The sequence below is a fragment of the Drosophila bipectinata genome, chromosome 3R, assembly GCF_030179905.1.
Source record: "Drosophila bipectinata strain 14024-0381.07 chromosome 3R, DbipHiC1v2, whole genome shotgun sequence".
NCBI lineage: Eukaryota > Metazoa > Arthropoda > Insecta > Diptera > Drosophilidae > Drosophila > Drosophila bipectinata.
Genome location: NC_091739.1, coordinates 6141565 through 6163859, shown reverse-complemented (window position 1 = coordinate 6163859; position 22295 = coordinate 6141565). Strand labels below are relative to the sequence as shown.

Sequence of the window (22295 nt, the reverse complement as noted above, 5' to 3'; positions counted from 1 at the left end):
GTGTGGGTGTCTGTGTGTCGGTGAGCGGAAGCAGCGCAGCCCAGAGATGGGGGCCTGACCTTAGTCGCAGACAGTGCTCCCCCGAAATGTGCACCCATAGTTAACTAAACTAGAAACACAATTAGCCAGAGTACAAAACAGATGTTTTATCAAGGCCGTTGAAAGGGTTTGTACCACCCGCTGTTTTAGCTGAAACTTGAAATCCAGTAGAGGGCTTGTTGTAAACAAAAATACAGAAATTACAGGCATTCGCTGGAATAGTTTTCGCCAGATTGTGGATCCACTGCAAGTCTGCGTGCAATTGGAATTCGGATTTGTGAGAGCCGGGGGAGAGGGGTCCATAAATATTTTCTTAAGCAGCGGAAATGCTGAAATAACACCAACACACATTTGCAACTTATGAAGATGCTTCCGATGTTTGTCTTTTCCAATCTCTCCTCTCTTGGATTCCCCCTTTTTTTTATGTTTCTTCTACTTTTCTTTACTTTTCCGTTTTTTTCCTATTCAGCGGAAAGACAGTTTTCCACGTAAAATGCAAATGCTGCGACAGATGTTCCGCTCGTTATTACGGATCGGATCGACGGCTATAGCTCCCTTTCCTCCTATGTATGCTATATATCCCCTAGCCATATCCCATATCCCATTCATGGCTGCTTCCATCTTCCAACTAAAAATGCAGCTGCCTGATTGGGATTTTGCCGGTTTGGTGGTTGCTTTTAGTGGCGTGGTGCTGCTACTGCTGCTGCATATTTGTGGTTGTTGCTGCTCGCTACTAGGGAGATGAGTGTTTTTTTTTTTTGGTGCGTTGTGGTGTTTATAAAATTAACAACATACTCCCTCGTACTTCCGCCGGCTGCTAATGTCGGCCGGGCTAATTTGTTTTCATTGTGTGCGTGTGCCCGCATCCAGGGGGGGAAAAATAAATAAATAAAATAAAGCATCACCGCATCAGCACATCAGACCATCAGCCTATGCGCCATTTGTTCTCATTTCCCGCCCTTACCTCTTGGGTTTTTTTTTTATTTTTGTTTGGTTTTTGCACCTTCTTCAGCTGCATTCATCAAGTGTTTTGTTTTGTTCCATTCTTCTTATAGGACTTGCACTTGAGGCTGAAAATAAACCCATTTTGTTGTTGTCGTTCTAGTTGGTTTTTTCTGTCTTTTGAAAAGTTCATTTACGCTGGGAGATAGTTTGGTTTTAGTCTACAGAACTATACCTAATATTAAATTAAAAAAATATATCTATTTTTATTTCCAACATAGTTTATAATAACTATAAATTCAAGATTAAATACCAAATTAAATATTTATCTATAAAATTTTCTTCAGTGATTAAAGGCTGCACAGTGGCATCACGTGAGCCAGCTTCCCAGCCCCCAAAATCAAGCGAAAACACTGCCAATAAGTCAATGCCTAAATGGCGCCGTAATGCTTTTAGAAAGAAATATCTTAGGCATTTTGAGAGCCGGCCAAAAACAAGACTGTTCTTCGCCATCCAAAAGAAAGTGAAATTTTTCTACACCAGCTTAATTAGCCTATCTTTGGCCGCAGCTCTGGCATTCCATTCCAATGCCCACCCATTTGCTTGAATTTGTATCTAGTTTTGGTTATATTGTATCTTGGCGCTTTCCATTTCGTTGCGTTCGGGGCATGAATCACTTGTTTTAGGGCCCAGCTCAGAAGAAATATCAAAAATTCAAGAAACTGTAGGGCGCGAGTTCGATAAACCCTCACACCTTCGATTGGCTTTGGAATTTATTCAAAATACAAAATAATTTACATAGATTCTTTTTTTTTTCTGTCGGCTCTTGGAACCTCTCCAGCGGATGCAATGAATGAGTTAGTAGTTTTTTTTTCTTTCGTGCTGTGTGAGGGCGTGTGAGGGTATATCTTACAGATAGCCCGGCGATATGCCTGGCATATAGGCGTAGAAGTGGCAGTGGAAGTGGAAGAATTTATGAGCGCGACAACGACATGAATTTCATTCGGTCTTTGTTGGTTTTGTTCGCCCCAGAGTGTGCCATGTCCCATTTTCCACTTTTTTTCGTTGTTGTTCTTTGATAATTTTGCCCAGAGACCTCCTCATCTCAGCCAGCTCTTTGTTTATAGAAATTTGTGGCCGCCTTCTACTTTTTCCCCCCATCATCATCTGCCTTGACTCTCTTGGCCGTCTTCATCTTTGTTTTTCTTTCCACTATTACGCCATGAAGTGGCATTTTTTTTGTGCCGCTGACCAACTTTCCTTTTCATTAACGCTTTTTTTGGGCCTTCTGGCCTTCTGACACTTCCTGAACGCATCGATTCTGGTAGCATTATGCTCCAACTTATAAACATACTTGTAGTACGGGCGTCTGGCTGGGAAAATCATTTCCAATTTCATAACAAAGATTTATGTGCCTTTAATGGCTTCAGAGAGTCTTCGTTGCACACGCTACTGTGGCACGCGCCTACGTAGACACAGCAGATGATGATGGTGGTGATGGTGGAGAAGAAGATGGCGACGACCCTTGGACCCATAAAATGCAACTTGATCTCTCAGCGGTTTATCGGTTTCGAGACTCGAGCTCTCGCTAAACCTTAAGGCGGTTAACGGTTTAAGATTTAAAGAACGTTACAGAAATTAAAATGATTTCTCTAAAATTTGGTTTAAAAATATCTTGAAAGAATCTTCAAAATCTGTCGACATTCAGCCTTCAAGAAGCATCCGACACCTTTCCGATTGCAGCACTGCGTTGCCGAAACACCCGGGCCATCTATTTTCCATATGTTTGGCAACTGACCTTTGTTCAAATGTTTTGATGCCTCGGCCGTGTTGGTTTTCCACACGAGATTATATAGTTTGGAACGTGATGGGAAAATTTATGCATGGCTCTTTGGGTGTCCAATAAAAGCCATTTAGTTTGTCGACTGGATTTCGATGGATCTGCTCACCGAAAATCGTTGCTTGGGGCCTTGACTCAGTTGCCGGAGCGTGCCAGATTTCCACTCCGGCACTCTCTATCAGCCGTCTTGGCCAAAATATATATTTTAGCCTAATACCTACTATTTTTTTAAACAAAAATATTTAACTTTGCCACTCATTAGGTTTTATGGGAACTTTCACAACTGACTGCGAAGATTACACGTGTTCATTTCATAGCCGAAACGAGATAATTTGACAAGTGCCTTGTAATTGGGCAGGCGTACTGGAGGGCGTGGCCCTATAAACGGGGGATAGCGGACCCGCTCCAGCTATTAAATCGAAGCCACCAACTCTTCGTTTGTCATGGCGCCTAATGGAGTGTAGCACTTTTTTTCCAGTCTGGCCTCTTCATTTGGCCAAAAGCTTTCGTTGTTGCCTATTGGCGGTGGTTAGCCGCAATTGACCCTAATTATGGTGGGCCTGCTGGACAGATTTCGCAAAGGAAAATACCAAATACAAAAATAATAAATCTCAATTCGCACAACTTCCCCGAAATGAGCTTGGTAACTTGTCTTTTATTTTAGTTTTCGGCCAACCGATTGGCTGGCCAAAGTGAGAGCTGCTTACTTTGTAGAGGTCTATATCTTTATCATTATGTCGAAATTTGGCGTAATTATTTTGTTATAGTTATAATTGTGAGCTGGCTTTTTTTTGCTTTTATTTGTCATGATCCCCCTTTGGCCACTCGCATGATCCTTTACGAAAGCAATTTGTCGGTATCTTATCGGCGAATATATACGAGCGGGCCGATAAGGAATGCCAAATCGAAAAATTCCAACCTGTTGCCATTGTTCTGCGCTATTAGAGCAGCAAAGTATTCGGTTATATCATTTCCAGACTTATCTCTGGAGTGCTCGCTAGTTGGAGTGATGGTTACACCTCCCTGACTCTACTGGGCCTATCCACCGACTTTAGTTTCAAGCTCGAGGCCAAGGCTGCAGTTTATCGTACTTACTTGCTGGTGAACTGAACTCGGCTGCCCCCGCGAGTTCACCCTCTCTGGGAAAGAACGAAAACAAACGACGACACCAGTCGGCGAAATGATAACCAAATTGCTGCTAAATTACACTGTTTTGTATGAAGTCAAAAAAAAGGAAAAACTGTAGCGCCGTGTGTGTTTATCGCTCTTGAAAAGTCGCTATCAGCTATCAGCCGGCAACAAAACAAGTACACATTGCATGGCTATCACCACATCACCATAATAAGAACCCGGCTGATAAGCTGAGGGCCAAAAAAAAGCAAAACTTTGCCAATCAAGGCAGGTTTTCGTCGACTCTGACCCTGAATATTTATTAGCGAACGCTCCAGTAGGGTCGATTAATTCGTTCTTGTTGGGTTTCGGTGTTTTTTTCGACGGCCTGCTAATCGATAAAGTCTACGAAAACTGAAATCATAAATTCAGATGTAGGAGCACTTTGTATTACCCCGATTTCCAAGTACTCTCTAATCTTCAATCTGAAGAACAAATTTAAATATTTCTTGAAACTTTCTTATCATTTCTTAGTTTTTGCTTAAAAGAACAAGCTTGGGCTAATCTTGGCCATTTTTTATAAACTTATTGACATTTAAGTTATAAAAAAGGTTATTCATTGAAGCTATTTGGTGGTACTTTGTCAAGAAAGTAGATTTCATTAGGGATTCTAATGGGAATGTTGGTTAGTTTTCAGAGGAATAACATGCATTTTCACTCTTTAAGGGGGCTAGAAGAGTCTAGACATTAGAGTTCAAATTTATTACGTTTTTAAAAATTCGTAAAAATAAACAGCTGCAATATTTAGTACCAATTTGTAAAAATTTGTTTATTATTATTCAAAGAGTATACAACAAAATATGTAAAAAATAATCATTTTCAATGCGAAATTCATATCTTAAGTATAGGAGCAAAGTAAGGTGGTGTCCTGGTTAATATGATTCAGAGTCCTGCGGCTATCATTAAATCGAAGAATAGGCTAATTCCCAATTTTAATGAATTTCGGCTATCTTACAAACTTAAAAACCGAAAGAAAGCTGAGTTTTTCCTTCAAATAGCGAATATTAAACCAAAAAATCTATTTTTTCACTGCTTATTTTACTTTTAAATTAATTATAATTTGTATAATATTTTTAGTAATTTAAATTTTTAGAAAGATATCTTTAGAACTATAGAATTTTAAAATAGAATCTTTTGATTTTCTACGATTTCAATACTATAACACCCCCTTAACACAAAATAAACAGAGAAATCTCGATCACGCGCTCTCTTGGTTGTTTACCGAAAAATACCTCGTATTTATTTGCATTTCATTAGACCGCTGAGATTGTATAATATTAATTAGTACACCTTTCCTCCCTCTCTTTCAGACTTCCAACTGCAAACGCTTCCAGATCAGCTTCCAAGAACTGCAACGTGCCAATCACTGTAGAAGAACCTCAATCATTCCAAACCTAGCACCCTAAGCAACAAAGTACACAAGGTTCTATTCAAAAATCATACATTCTGTGAGGTTGAAAGTGCTTTTTTTTATTTGTTCCAAAATTGTCAAAACTGGACCGATGGGTCCAATAACTGTTTCGTGCTGCGTTCAATAAACTAAACCCCCAAAATATCATCCTAGTAGCTGTCGTTAACCATCCAGTGTTTGTCCTGTCATGGAAGGTACCATGGTCTAGGCCGCAGCTCCAGCAGAGTATCATATACCCATAGCTCCTGATTGATCCCCGGGAACTACATCCAGTCTAGGCCTACTGACCACCAACCACACCCACATCCGGATACGACAGCAACATACGTCGCAGCTGATAAACATGAACCTGAATCAGCACAGTGGCCCTGGACCGCCGTCGGGCGATCAGGTGGACTCCTCATCCTCCTCCGTCTCAGCCTCAGTCTCAGCCCACACCTCCCCCTTTGTCTGGCCCAGCACAGCGGGTATGTGCAGCAGCAGTAGCCCCGCCACCTCATCAGCAGCAGCCCCAGCACTGGGCGGATTAGCTTACAAGGGAGCAGGAGCCGCCACAGCCAACGGAGATGCCATCACGGAACTCCACAACGGAGCAGGTGGGATCACGAACGGCCTCCCGCCGGCGCCTGTTGCGCGGACCATATCGTCGGACCGCCTCGTCACCGGCATCTCGTGCCGGGCGCTGCGGACGGCCGTCTCGGCACTGTACTCCGTCGATGATTTCGTCAAGGAGAAAATTGGCTCGGGATTTTTTTCGGAGGTGTACAAGGTGAGTGTGACTACAGCTTAAGACTCGATACATTTTCCCCATGTCATGCCGAGCTATTCATCGAGTAGTTCCCACAATAGAGCCTCATATTTTGATGGCACTTTCATTTTCGCAACGGCAGCAGTCACAATAGTAACAATGCCAAACCAATACGATTATTTACACAATTTTAATTAAACTTTAAAATTTGAGTAATTACTCAATAGCTGGGGCTCATCATTCATTATAGTCGCCCAGAGCCGCTGAGTAAATTGCAAAACAATGACCCAGACACAGACCCGGCCAGATCCCAGACGCCCAGACCTGGCCGGGAGCTATAAAATTCCCAAAGGCCCGATAGCTCGCGAGCGCATTCGAACTGCAGTGAAACCGTGTGTAAAAATTAATAGCGTTTAGTTTCAGACTCGGCCCAGCTCTTAAGCCGCTTTGTGTTTGGGGGTTTTCGTTTACAGCTCGGAACGGTTGTTGGCCCCACAAATTAATAAGTTGCAACAGATGTGGTGCATATACGATGCGATGCAATGGGATGGGATGGCCCACAGCAAAGACTTTGACATTAACGCTTTCCAATTACGTTGGAATTAGTGACGGTTAGGTGATTACGCAATCGACGGTGGCATTGGAGGTTCAAGTACTCGCCCATCTATCTAGATAGATAGATAGATAGATAGATGGAAAGATAGAAATGGACATGCTCCTACACTCCAACTCCAACTGAAACCCTTTCCGAATGAATTGTCATCTGAATGAACTTTCTCGTAATCATTCAGATATGCCTGAATGAATGAAGAAAACGGTTTCACTTTCGTTTTCATTTTTCAAGTGATATTTACACATTTGTATGGCCATGTGTTTATTGTGTTTGGCCGGCATTATTCGGTTATTTGTTGCCATTATTTTCTTCAGCTTTCCCAGCGGTCCGAGCGGTCCCTTGCTTACAATTATTTCTTCAGTTTCGGTTTAATGAAAGCGCCAAGTCGTTTCGCTTAAATGGAAATCTCTGCAAGGATTCTTCTTCCAGTCCATTTCATAGATTGTCGGCTATAGGAAGTGTATCTTTTTATTCAAATGCCGCAAATGGCATGCAAGTGCGGCGTATCTCATGGATACTCGAGGCCCCGGTGAATGACCGGCCGACCTGTGCGTCTGCTTTTCCACCTTTCCGGGGACTACCTGCTGATTTGCATAACTGCTCGCTATTCCCTATTCACTATTCACTTTCCTTGCCCCGCTGGTGGCTAGAATAAATTGCTGCCGTGCATCCCGAAGATAAACTCCAGGCCAGACCCAAACAACGAACTGTTTATTTGCGTGTGAAGTGCGTTCCCGATCGGCTCCGTTCGATTCGATTGCATTTCCGCATTGTAATGCCCCAGCTGGCAGAACAGAGCCAACCCCTCTCATTCGGTTAAAAAAGTTAATTGAATTGCCAATAAATTCAAATCAATATCTGCCTAATGACACCACCAATTTGTGGGTTCAGCGGCGTCAAGTGCACGCATGGATTTCCATCTTCGATGCCTGCCACGCGTTTGCCCTCAATTTCTTTTCTTTCGTTTCGAAATGAAGAATTTCTTGGAGATTTATTTTTGGCTTCCGAGCTTCCGCGGCTCCCCACTTTGCTTCAATTGCGTGTCAAGGCAGCCGACAAAGATATCAGAGAGCTATGGTAGCTGCCGAGGGGGAGAGATCAGCATTCCAGCTTTGATTAAAACTCTTTCACAATTTCCCATCCATTTCCATCTATTGCGTGCAACGGATGCCAACTGTAAATGATGCGGTTCAGCTGCGAATCGTGGACGTTGGCGTTAACCCCACATCCAAATGGGGTTAATCAGGCGGTAAAAGTTTGATTGGAAAATGGAATTAGTCTTCCCAAAGGCATTGCCTCTAGCTGAGACTCTTTAGCAATTGTTCTATCTATTCAAGAGTATAAGCTACTGTTAAGTTAAAAGCATGTCCATCTTCTACTAATATTTCCTTATTTCACTTCTCTAGACGTAGTTATTATAGCTATAAACGCCATCGAAAAATATGTGCTTTGCGGTGATCTCGTTCTTGTCAGTTTAGAATATTCATTTTCAAAATATTTGAATGATTCTTTTATAGAATACATAGATAAATGCATCTCACCTGGCAAAATGGCACTACACTGGTCGACAAGACGTCTTTTTAGTTATTGTATCATGATCTGGAAAATATGTTTATCCAAGAAGATTGTGTACAAATTTTACACTGATAAGTTTGTTCATTTTATAAATATCAAGATCATCGTCTTTAGAAACAGGCTTTATGACCAGGGTACTTTGACATGGGCATACTAATGAAAGTATTGATCTCCGGAAACATTTATCGAAATGAGTTGAAATTTTAAAAAACATGCAAATATATATGCAGATAAGTATCTAAGATTTTTTTTAAAAATTCTATCTCAGTAATCCCTTAAAACCTTAATGTATAACTGTTTTCCATTTATTACTCCTTAAGTGTTAAAAAATCTATCAGAAATCACAACATAATTCACTTAAGTCGTGTCCGCCAAGCCAACACACAATTTGTTCAGACATAAATCAGGAAAAACTTGGTTTTGGTGTTTAAGTTTTGTTTTCCTTTTTTTAGCCATTTTTTAACCATTTTTTTAATGTTGTTAGTGGGCCAAAGTGGGCCAAAAGCAACGGTGAATGCATAACGCCGCACTCAAGCAGAATGGAAGTAGAGTAGAGTGGAGTGCTTAGTATTTATTTGATAACTACAGTAGGCACCTGCTGTTGGCAGACAAAGGAGATCGCCATGCAAGCTGCAATTTGCTGCACACGGCATTGGATTTATTATGTAAAATGATATGTATTTTGAGACTCGATCTCGAGAGTGCAGAGATGCAGAGGTGCCGAGGTGGTGAGGTGCTGGCCTGGCCCACAAAGCAATTGTTTAGTGGGTGACCCAAGGCTGCCTTCGAGTGAAAGTTCTAATTCGCGAAATTGGGCCACGCGATGGCAATTAGATTAGGGCCCAAGTCTTGGTCTCCGGCTTTTGCATGTCCATGTCCCAAGTGTTCCACTAAACGAGACTCTGGCAAAGTGAATGTTGAGCGAGCGACCGACCATCTCCGTTGGCGGGCATCCTGTTGAGAGTTGCCGCTGATCAGGTTCAGTTTTGTGACCAAAAAGCAACATCCAGACATCGGACATCGGACTTCAGAGACAATCCAATCCGAAGCGCCGCCAAGCTTTGATGAAAGTAAACATTTAAGTAGAACTAACTAAGTTGATACTAGATGGATGGCTTGCAGTTTCTATTGCCGGTTGCCATACAGATTTCTTTTCTTTCTTTTAAGCCTCCATGGTTGGAGCTCTGTAGCTTTGTAGCTTTTTGCTTTGCATTGCAGCCGTGTTGATGTTCACGCGAAATTGATTGCCATAAATTATGCAAAGTTGCATTCTCGTTGGCCGGCTGTCGGGGAATTGGTGCGCGGCGGCATTTAGAAAACAGCAAGAGCCACATCGGCAACTGCTGCAACTGCAACATCGGTCTCCGGGAGTGGTTGGTTTGTTTCTTCTTCCGCTGGCCACTTCGGGCCGGGACGGGCTGGGCCTTCGATTTTGGCCCGGCCACTGCTGTTAGCCAAACAATTTTTCAAATGATTTTGATCTTTTGTTAGTGTTTGTTGCCAGCCCCTCTGTAGGTTGTTGGCCATTCAGTTACAGTTACTTTTGATGTGCATGCAAATGTTTACACAAAAGTAACAACCAACCTCCCAACATCCCAGTATCCTAGTCATTGCCCAATGAACTCTGATGCGTCCTAATTAATTTCTCACAGAGATCACTGATGAAAATATTAAGTTCGCCAGCTCTAAGCCTATAAACCCCATTTGCATAACAAGAGGCATTGTCTTTGGGTCAAAAAAGTAAAAGTCCTCAACGCACTAATCAGCCAAAAACCGAAAAGAAACCCCGATTTCAATAACAAAGGCCTTAAACGAAAACCCAAACAAATTTTTGCACTCCAAAATAAAAATTGCACAAAAACCTTAAAAATAAAAACTCAGTTATGTAATGACCGAAAATACCGCTAAAATATTTACCGTAAACACTTAACAATGAGCCACAAAAATATTTGATTTTAAGCATCTCTGCGAATTGCTTTACGGCTAATTAAGTTATAATACTTAACGATATGGCTGCTCGCTGGGATCGGATCAGTGAGTGGATCGATCGCCCACGATGGCCACTTTTGGAAGTGGCGCTGAGAACGAGTTTCGCCACCGAATGGGATACATAATAAAGGCATGTTAAGGCGCTAATTGATTTGATTTTGAAATATATGCAAATATTTACGATTTATTGCAGTGTGGGCTGTGAGGTACTTATGGCCAGAAATGTCAGAGATTCTAACCCAAATTTGTCAGAAAGATTAGCTTCAAACATCAAACAAATTTGTCAATAATTAATCCAATTGAAAGGTTATTAGTTGGCTTCCCAGCTGGCTCTCAGCTCTCAGGTTTATCCACCTCCGAGGGCTGTCTGAATAATCGAATTCAATTAGTCTCTTCTTGTATAATTTATAAATAATTTCACTGCCCGGTGCATGACTCATGCACCTTATACTTTCATGCATTAGGCAGAGATTTGTGGCTGGTCTTGTGAGGCATTTTCACGCCTGGCCATAAACAATTTGCAAATTATAAATGCAAATATATACGTGTGCCGGTCGGGGCTCCATAAAGTGCATGATAAATAATGAACTTTGAGTAAATGCCAGATGGGCAGCCGACAAACAAGTCCCCCAAGCGCCACAGAAAGTTGTGCGAAAAGCTAAAGAAAACGATGGCAAATCATAAATTCTAATAAGACACGCCGCCACCACAGGTATACAGATCCCACTCTGCCATATGTCATCCGGCAGTGAAATAGTGTTTGGGCCCTAATGCCTCTAACGAGCTGCTGGCAGGCACGGCGATGATTTTCTTATTAGAGCCCATAAAGTGTGGCATTTGTGAGTCTGAAAAGCTAAAAAAAAGTAATAAAATCGCAAGATTAAAACCTTATTTTTGAGGCAACTTGGTTCAAAGAACTGAAACCCACAACTCCACTTAGATCCAGTTAGATACTGCGACAGGGATGCCGCCAATCAGCAACTCGAAATGCCTGGAATGCATCGGCATATCAGCGGTGTTGTTACGTGTGTACCTCACCTGGTGTGTATGTGGGTTAAGCCGAAGATGCCTTTGCAGCCCACAGAGTCTGGATCTCAATCTGGCTCCTACTCCGGCATCTCCATCTCTCATCCTCATCCTCCTCCTCATCCTCGGACGAGTGAGGCGCAGCAGCAGCAACGTGCAATTACGCGCACAACTTGCGTGCAGAAATATTTTTGGATTCATTCACCTCTGGCTAGGAGTGGAGTGCCGAAGCTGCAGATACTGAGAAGAAGATATTTTTATATCCAGCGACGGGGGTGGGGGATGTATAAGAGCATGGGTGGACTGCCCATGCCCAGACCTAGGCCCATGCCGAGGCCCCTTGGGACGTCCTTGCACTTTGTTTGCCTCTTAACTGTGGCATAGATGGCATTCCACAGGGCCATCATCCGGCGATGATGATGTTTTCGCATCCGCTGTCGATGCTCGATGATGATGCTCACCCACGTCTTGCCGCGGACTGCAAGTGGCTATTTTTGTTATTGATCGGAACGCCAGGCCCCCGCCAAACGTCGCGTGCCCAAACACATCCGTAGATACTTTTGAAAGTGTGCCAAATATTTGAGGTAGATTTTTCAGTGATTCAAAAATATGTAATAAATACTCAGATCCTCAGATCTCTTCTGTATCTTATGCCTGTGGGGAGGAGGTGTGGACTGTCTCGTAATATTTCAGAAGCAGTTTTTGTTTCATTTCACGCTGCTTGACGTTGTCATAATTTGTGGGGACTCGCTTTGTTTAGCACCCGCGATCTACAGTCTACAGATGCATATATTTCCTATTTTGCAATATCTTTCGGCAGCGATGATTCAGATCTTGTACATTCTGGGCATTTCCTTTGGGGCCCGCATTTTTGTTTTGGCCATAAACCTTAGCGAAGGGTTGACCTTGTCGGCTGGTTTATTCGGGGTTTTGCCTTTCGCATCTGCATATGTTGAACAAACTGCTTGTGTTGTCGCATTTGCGCAACAATTACAAGCTGTTGGAACTGAAATGTTTGCGCAGGTCCCACAAAACTCCCACATAATTCACGTGGCGTGCGACGTCGAGACGGCAAACATATACAGACACGAGAAAAATAAATAAACAAGACAAGGTTCAAAAACAAATGCGGGTCCAAACCAACCGCCTGCCTGATGGCTTTGAAATTCAAAGAAAAACAAAAACAAGATGAGGAGCTCTGCTCTAGCACTAGCCATCGATGATGATCTGGCTTCTCGGGAATGAAATCGAAGTATTTAAAGCCGCCAACTGGACAAAGTTCTCATGATTTATGCTCGCCTATGGATCAGCTCTTATTTCTTGGATGCCTTCGCCGTCTGCCACTCGCCGCCAGCTGCAATTCATTAGCCAAATGGCCATATAAATCTGCCCATGACTAGCCATAGCTAGAGCTGGAGACCCTCGAGGAGAGCACTGCAGTTTGGCCAGGTTGGTTGTCGTCTTTTGGCCAAAACTACTTAAATTAACTTTTGCAATTCGCGTGTCAATGATGACAGGCAGGCACTCAGGAGGAGGCGGCCAGGAGGTTCCTTCCGAGGTGCATAGAGCTGGCCGAGCTGCGCCCTATCCAACTGTCCAATCGAGCGTGTCCAGTCCTCGAGGTTCTGGGCAGTATTAGCACGACATGATAAATATTTCAATGCCAAGAGCGAAGCTATTAAACCCAGAGCCAGAGCTGGGGCCGGAGCGAACCCTAGCCAAGCCGATCTGAGCTGAATGCCGTGCCCTATTCGAATCCCTCAGCCTGGTCGCCAGGTCTCCATATCTCCAGGTCTGCAAATGAGTTGCTACACTGAAGAAAAGCAGGCATAAAATATATTTAATTTAGATTTAAATGGAGGGCAGAGTTTCCTCCAGTGTGGCGACCAGTGCGACTCTATTTATTGTCTTTCCTGTCCCGCCTCCTTTTTCCTGGCCAAGCCCCTCGCCACATTTTTCGCAACTGACCAGCTCCGAGTTCTTTAGTCAGAGTTTGGTATGCGTTTCTGCTATTTTTTTTTGCCAGCTAACCCCTCGTAGACTGTTTAATTAAAATTTCCTTTTTATGTGCGCTCTCTATTCGACTTTGCATAGACGTCTGCTGCCGGCCGAGTCCGGCTAGTAGTCTGGGCAGGGCGGGGCTTAATTAAAAAGTGAAACTGTAATTTAAAACGCTGGGCAAACAAACACCAGCCAGGACTTTGCCGTAATCTGAACTTTAAAGGGTGACTTGGTAGCTTTATGGTTGGCGGGCCAAATGCACTCTGAAATGGTGCATTAATTAAAGCAACTTTCGCTGGCAAATTAATTAACTTTCCCAGCGCCCTACAGACCCAATGCACTGGCCCCCGAAGGGAGAGCCAAAGTGAAACTCTAGCTCCCTTTTTTGGGGGCTTTTCTTCCAAAGATTTTCTTTCTATCTTCCAACAGCTGCAACATGGTCATGGTCAGGCTGCCACTGCCAGCGAGTCCCAATTTTCATTTTTATTTATTTGCAATGAGATAAAAATAAAATCGTTCGTTAAAGCCAAATGTTTGGCCAGCATGGAGTTGCAGTGGGTACGAGTGTGAGTGTTAGAGACAATGAGAAATTCAAATATAATCATCATAAATCACGATTTAGTTTCGCTTTTTGTACGGATACGTGGGTGCCCGACGTCGGCGACCCTTTCGTGCCTTTGGTATTGTCTTCAAAAGTTGGTCACTTGGGATGGGAGGCTGCATCCACCCGATCGATGATATAGGGGCTTTCCCACACCAGTACCAGTTCGGTGTTCAAGTTCAGCTACTATGTTGCAAGCTGACAGGCATCTAGCGTGGAGTTGCAATTAACTTGAGCTCAGGTTTTGCTGCATTTTCCATGGTCTGCTTCTTAGGTCAGTCTGTCAGGTCTTGAGAATATTTAAGCAAGTGCCAGTTTACTTTTTAAATATAGATTGTGGCATACTTTATGGTATTGTTTATATCGCGCCATACATTCGCCATAATTAACATATCTTTTCGGAGCGTAAACAGTCGAAACAAACAAACAATTAAGCCAAAAGGAGAACTTGGCACAAGGTGGGTTAATATCGGAACAATTTCAATTAACGATGGGCTGTTGCTGTTGGCGATTTGGCCACGTGAGCGTCACCTAATTGCAATTAAAGTTGGGAGTGGTGGGTGGTCTGTTTTCGGAGCGGAGTTAAGCAACTCAATTAACGACATTTGGGGTCTTAAACAGCTGCTTGGCAAACAATGCAAAGCCCTGAATTGCTTCAACAAAGGGAGGAAATCGGCGCACAAAAGCCCGGCGACTGCCCTAGACCGCGTCCCAGGATGAAGCGTCTGCCAGTGCACCCCTCGGTGTACGCACACAGTGGCCTACCTACCCCCTTCCCGGGGCATTACAAGCGATCTTGGGTCTGACCGTGTCACTGAACTCGTGCAACGCCATTGTGCGCGCTCGAAAAGAAAGCACTCTCCCCAATGACTTCCTGGGAAAAGCCAACTACAATGCCAGAACCGATAGAGGGGAACACTACTGCGTATTTATTTGAAAAATGCCCGACAGTTTCTAGAGATACAATCGCCAGAAATCCGAATCCAAAGCCAGAGTCGATCGATCGTCATTAATAATGGCTTGGAGTGGAGGGTCCATGCCAACGATATCCATCAACTAAAATGTAAATAAAATACACAGTCTACAGTCTACAAGACCACCTGAACTAAATATACCCTTCGATGCGGTCAAGCGTAGCTCAGAGACAAATTTTCAAATATTTTTATTGAACTGGCCTGGCTGATGTTTTTGTTTCATGGTCAGTTTGGTTTTGGCTCGCGGCAAGAAAACAAACAAGCCGAAATGAATGGAATGGTATGGGATTGGCGGCAGTCGTCGGTCGGCAGTCGCCAAAGGAGACTTTTGGCGTCTTAAATTGGCGTGACAATTGTCCATTTGGTTAAACATCGTGGCGTTTCTATTTGTGGAAGCAAATTGATTGGAGCGAGCTCCTCTGGATGGCTGAAACTCTGGCACGGCTTCAAAATCCACAATCCCCAAAAATGTATCTATATATCTATTGATGTGCCGATCCGTATCGAGTTGGAGCATCTGAGAGGCTCTCGAATAGAACCAAACACTCGGCAGCTGTCATAACTCAATTGTCCAAGTGTCAGGGGGGGCCAGACAGTTTCAAAATTGGAAATTGCTTTCTTCGCAACCCTTTGAAAGACATCTCTTCCAACATTTTAGTGACTCAAGTGCGTACTTTCCGAGTGAGATGGCGTGGATATAGATTTTTATTTGGTTTATATTCGAGTATATGGACTGCGTCATGCCCACCAGCAGCGATTCATCAGCTTTATGCTAAATAAACTATCCAACAATGGTGGAATGACAGCTATAATGTGCACACCCCCATAACATCTTCAATAGAGCGTAGTGATACAAACGGGCCTCAAGGAATTTTGCACTGAAACAAATAATTGAAAGTGTTGTTAATTATATAGAATGGCTTGGTATTTCTTTGTAAATCCTTTTGTTAAAGTGCAGTTTCTCCGTCTTTAAAAATTCAGAAACAAATAAATAAAATTCATACGGAAACAATACGTTTGTGGCTCTGCTCCGATCATTCCCAGGCATCCGCTAGATCATAAATATTATCAAAGTCTTCCAATATATGTACGCCTTTGTTCAATTCCCCAATTGAGGGCTATCACAGAGGCTCTGGCTCTCCAGCAGCCGATACGACGAGCTCTAATTAAATTTAAATTTCCGCCAAACGGCCTGATAGTCGCAATAGGGGTCAGGGCAGTGGCAGCAAATGCATTTAGCAGGCCGGTCTGCCACCCAGGCACTGCCCTAGGCGATGTTGCAGTTGCATCTTGTGTCTTTGTCTTTGTCTTGGGTGATGCCTCTGGTTGATATCACTTGTGAACCTCTGAACCTCCTCTGCCATCCCGCATGCCACTAGTTGTATCTAGTCACTCTAGCCAGGCTCTTTTAATTAGCAGCAGCAGCAGCGAAGAACTCTGGACGCGGGCACTTCTATGGCCGCTTCTTGTGGCAAGGAAACCCTAAATAGAGGCAGTGAATGGCAGGCAGTGGCAGTGGCATGGCATAGAACCGAATCCCCCATCCATTCCCAAGATAAGCTCAGTTGCGCACATTTGGGCAGGCAGGGAAAATGGAAATGGAAATGGCACAACCGAGTCGCATTGTATGCAGCTGCAACTGCAACTTCTTGTCCAGCGGAAGCTGAAGCAGCAGCTATCGTTGCAACAGATAAACAATGACAAGTTGCACTCGACGCTTTGGCGGAGATGCAACCAGGGACTGGGAGACTGGGAGACAGAATCAGAATCCAATGCCTAGCTGTAGGATGGTGGCTAGTGGCTGGCATAATCAAATCCCAGCCAAAATCCTGGGCTCACCCTGGGGAGTCAGTCAGCCAGGGGGCTAAGGATCACATCAAATGCCATCACCGCATACTGTACAGTGTTCCCTGCTCTCTGCAGACACGAAACCTGAACCCAAGCCATCTAGTATCCAGTACAAGATTAATGAAGGGTGCGGGTAGCAACAAGTTTTGGTGGTGGCTCATGGCCAGGACATGCCAGTGATGCAGGGAGAGAAAAGTTTAAAATTCAAATCATTTGTCAATTTTGAATATTTTTTCTCCCTTAGTATAAATGTTATGAACCTATCCCTATATCTATATATCATTAGTAGAATATTTATTTTATTTGAAATAAAACTCCATTAATTATTTAAACGTGTAGACTAGACCCTCCTCTAGCTGACCACAGATGCCGACTGTCTGGGTGGTTTTCTGGGCTCTGTGTGGTTCTCCGCCGTTTGTCTGCCATCAGTGTCAGCTGCAGTGGCAAATATGGTGACAAACGACACTAAAGATTGCACGGCCTGTGGTCTAATGGGCGGGTACCAGACCCACACGGCCACCAGCCCCGCAATTTATCGATTGGAGCCTGCAAGTCTTGAAGTTTGGCGGGTAACTGATCAGACATTAGAGCCAGGGAGCGCAGGTTAATCTCGAGTTGGGCCTAAGCAGCTCATAACTTCCGCATTTCGAGAACTATATAGGCATTGCTCTGGGGATCTGGGGAGCCAATCAAAATCCCATTTCCAGTTGATAGTTGAAACGTGACCGGCTGCTCACTAGCCGGAGGAGGATGGGGCCGCTTGCCGCCCAAAAACGAACACGATATCTAACCCGCCAGGCTGCCAGGCTGGTAAGCTGGCCAAAACCGAAAAGCCAGTTGGTAATATCTGCTTTTAGCAGATACTCGAATTGAATTGAATGGAGTCGAGCTTGTCGAGCGTTTATGTGACTGCTCAACTGGTCGATCCATCCGATGCGAGATGCCTGGGTTCAATGCTCTCCTCCCTGCTATCTCTTAAGTGGCAATGGCTTTTTAGCCGAAACACACCATCGAGGATGCTGGCAATAGTTCAACTTACACATCTCACAGAGCTCAGGCCTCAGATCAGATCAGTGCTTTCGCGATTCGCGATTGGCTGAGCACTTGGAGCGCTCCCAATACGTGTAAATTGTATGCATTTGCATTCATTCATAAAAATTCTGACACAAGGCCTTGAGCATATTGCCCCACGACGTCGACGACGACGATTGCCATGCCTCCATCCGCTGTAATGTTGATTCATCGCCAGTGACATTGCACAGTGGGCTAACCAATGACTAAAGATAGTTTAATAAAAATTAAGTTTATTATAAAATGAATCACAAAGTCCTCTAAAATACAAGGCCATATTCAAGATTTTAATTAATCCAGAGTTCATCTGAAATAATCACAAGACTCTACTGTCCACTGTGCCCCTGGGGCCAAGCCATGCTTGTCATCAGCGTTGTTGGGACTGTCGTTGGGATATGCATTTTATAGTTTGCATTGATTCATTTCGGAGCTTCGGGCAGACGCCGGCAATCCAAACACATTAGTAATATACATATAGCCACATTATTATTATTTCTTACCTTTTTTTTTTTGTGGTTTTCCTTTCGTGAGTCTCGGGTCTGGGGGGCTGCACCCAAAAGCGGTGCTCATTTTAATTTGTCACGGCGCCAAGCAGCCACGAAATATTATTTTTCGGCTGCATTTCTAAGCCATTTGTTGTGGGGAAACAAACGCATCTGACGGTTGACGGGCTGCTCCCACGAAATGCCCCAAAAAAGAGCTAAAAAATTAAATAAATTTAAAAAGAGACACATCGTCAGCGCATATATGTATATTGTGCAACTTTATTATTTATTTTGAACGCATTGGAAAACACGGCAAAAAACCGAATCGAAAATAATGAGCAACATTTTTGGAGGCAGGGTGCGGCGTCTGAAAAGTATTTTAACGAGTCCGAGTCGCCAAATGGGCCTGGGAAATCCCACCAGCGACCCGACCTCTGTTTGTTCTAATTGATTGCGAGCTGGCTCTTAGTTAGTTAGCATTTGTTTATGTTGGCAGCTCATGTATGGAGGATATCCAAACGAAATTACTCACTGAGTGTGTACTGTTTGCTTGTCACCAACTTTCAATTAATGAAATGACAAGCAAATGCATTCCAACTTGTTCCATAAATCCACGCGACTGCAACTCCTCGCCACTCTACACTCCAGAGTTCAACGGCCTGGTGGCGAGGGTGAAGCATTGTTGACACACGACTGGCTGCCTCGCTGATTTAGCCTTGAAATAGTTGACATGTCGCAGGCGCTGTACATACTGCCGGCCTGCCTGCCTGCCTGGCTATGGAATTTTCTCCCCCACTATCCAGTAGACGAACCATTCATATCCCTCAGCAGCAATGAAGCAATAAAAACTGAGAAACCGAGTTGTAAAAACTAAAGTGACAAGATGCTATGCAGATGGCGGTGCTGCCTGTATCTCGCGGATTCAGTGTCATTGCCAGGGGAGCTCTGCTCTGCTCTGCACTTGGCCCGGCGATTGGCAATGTTTTGTGATTTATTTTGCGGCATGCATTTGCCGCAATTTGCCAAAAGAGCTCAAATATTTCTCCGACAATGGCCACAGAGTGTGGAAAATGGAAACAAAGCAATTATAATGCAGACTTTCTATTTGAAGATGAAAACACGCGACACTAAACCCGAGAAATGTAGCAGAAGGCACCTGCGTAGGTTTTTCCAATACAATGTATAGTATAATTTATTGCCCTCGTATTTATGAAATAGATCGTTGGATCGCTGGAGAGCAGGCACGGAGGGATTTTAATCAAAATTTTCTCACATTTGAAGCGAAGCTTTTTGGCCAATTTCGAGTGTGCAGCCAACTGTTGTCGGCCGTGTCTTTGTTTGTTTGTTAGCCTTATCCGAGATGCGATTATTCATTTTTGTGTGTTTATAACTGCATTTCACTTTTGTGTTGCACTCGATGCGTAATTAAATTGTTTATTGTGTTTCTTTATACTTCTTTCTTCTCTACTTTCTTTATATGGCGAGATATAGCTGTAGCCACTTTTTTGTTTGTTTTTTTATGAAGTGCACAGTAATTTATGCCCACAATTTAATTATCAAGAGTGCTGAACACACTTTGTGGCTCAGTTAGGTTCAATGCCATCAAGCAGTGACTTCACATCACAAAACTAATAAATGCATTTATTTTTTTTGTCTGTTTACAGGTAAGCATGCGGTTCCTTATTGCCAAATCCTTGAAATTAATTGGCCGAGAGCTGTTGTAAGCCAGCTAACTGACTCGATAGTGCGTGAGAAATTTCCTATAAATATTTGCGATAATTAAAAAGCTATTTCAGCCTGCCCATGGCTCACCACCACTCACCTCCTAAACAAGCCACTGATTGATGGACTCGAGCTTGAAACGCCACCAATCGATCCAAGCCCAACTGGTTTCTGCACTGAGAACAGAATAGTTTTCAAAACTAGATTCTAGATACATTAGGCCTCCTAGATTTCCCTCTCTGTAACGAAATCCGTCTGCGATTAGAACGAGTTGGGTGCCCGGGATGGTGATGTCGTCGGGCGACACGTGTAGCCGCCGTCCAGTCCGGCCCACTTGACATGAGTTGCACAAACTGGTGGTAGGGGCATCTACACAGCTCGTCGATCATACCGACTGGCTACTGTAACGGGCAACATGTGGCACTTCATCAAGGGCAGCAGACGTAGACGTCGCCACAATCGAGCCACTTGGAGTCTTCAATGGCTTCCAGTTCGGCTGGCATTCTTTGGCGTCTCGCTGGAGAACAAACGTCGCCGACTCTCCGGCCTCTCGGCTCTGCAGCGACATGCCACATTTAAAATGTAAACGCCAATTGATTATTAACGCGCCAAACCAATTACATTTCGAGCCCGATCCGACTTAACGAGCCCGAGCCGGCAAAGTTCAGACGGGTATGGAAATTGCGTGGATCACCAATGCAGCTCTTTGTGCCAAAAATATCTTCTTTGAGGCCATCTAGCTCTTGCTTGGTAATGCTCTTTCAAGGAGTACCATGGTCCTGGCTTCTACCCCGAATGATGAGAAAGGGTATTCCCACTTTCGATCAGCTGGAAGGCTGACTTGCCATTCTAACCAAATTGGGAGGCGAAAACCCTTCCAACCAATCGCCACCAGCATGCCGGTGACCCTTTTATGGGCAACCCTGGAGCGTCTTGATTGGATCGGTTGGGTTGAAAGGAAGCGACCAACGCCACAGAGAAAAAGGCAATGGAAACGGAAGTGCTTGTTGTTGTCATTTAATGAAAATAGAGGGGGGGGTAGTCGGAGATCGGAAAGCGTGTGTCTGGACTTTATGTTGATTTTAATCGCAGAGACGTGTCACAACTGGCCAAATGCATCGACTCATCCACTCGGCAGCCAGAGAGGAGGTATGGGGAGGAAAACGCGTGGTTTTCTAATTTAATTGACATTGTGCTCGGGCCCACATCGACTGATGTCTGCGATTTAAGGCGTGCGATAAAAGCAATTAAATTGTATGACTTACTCGCTGCGCATATTCGATCGCAGAAGAGCTGTAAAGTTTCCAGAAGGGATGGGCGTTGGATGGCGCCAGGCCTGAGGCCTCAGTAAAAGTGAACTTCCCACCCAATTCGCCAATCGCCATTTGGCTCTAAGGTCAAATAATGGGTGTACGGTCACCCCTAATCCCCTGCGAAAAGCAGGGGAATGGTGTGTGTTTTTCTTTCCACTTCCACCTATCGATTGACAGTCGCCACATCCAATTAACGAGCCTGCTACTGTCTTGTGCGGTTTTTTGTATTTCATTTCTGGTATTTAGCACAGTTTGTTTGACGCGGCTTGTTGTCGATATTGCTGACTAGCCGCTCGCTGTTCGCTGTTCATGTACAACGAGACGTCTTTAATTGATTTTGTGTTACACTTATCCACATAATTGCACTGGCACTGTATCAGAAATTAAATTATCTCTCACAAAGAGAAGGTTTCTATAGAGCGCTGTCGAGGACTAGAAAAAAAATACTTACTTTGTTGTTTACTTTGTGTTTGCCAAATAAAAATCTAATATCTTATTTAAAATCCAAATCCAAAATATCTTATATCCAAATAGCACAAAAATACTTTGTCCAAATAGCAAATCAATCGGGGAATATTGACGAAGCCTTGTAAGGCTTATCTTAGAAGCTATTTTAGGGTTTCTTAGTATTTTTTAATCAAAAATTCCTACTTTTAAAGTCGGTGGCCTTCTTTGCTTAATAACTGCTTTACCAATTGTGTGGCAATTTTAAACATTGCTCCTTAATAAATTTTGTATGCCGAGGTAACGCTGGAGAATTTCTGATTGAACTTGTAATTAATTTGTTTTTATAATTAAACAAAATATTTGTTTTTTTTTTCTAAAATAGCGGTTTTAAAAATTTAAAATTCGATAAAGCCACCCAGCCTTACCTGGGTCAATTGATTATCTAACGATATACTTTTAATATTTTAATTTCTGATGATC

General features: G+C 43.6%; 1 protein-coding gene across 2 annotated transcripts in view; it reads left to right on the top strand.

Annotated features, from left to right (window-relative positions):
* cdi (center divider) overlaps positions 1 to 22295 on the top strand; it is a 43219-nt gene that overhangs the window by 600 nt on the left and 20324 nt on the right. For both annotated transcript variants that reach the window (XM_043212496.2, XM_043212495.2), the window contains exon 2: positions 5302 to 6171. In XM_043212496.2, the coding sequence (XP_043068431.1) occupies positions 5746 to 6171 (426 nt within the window). In that variant the 5' untranslated portion in view covers positions 5302 to 5745. The remainder of the gene's footprint in view (positions 1 to 5301; positions 6172 to 22295) is intronic.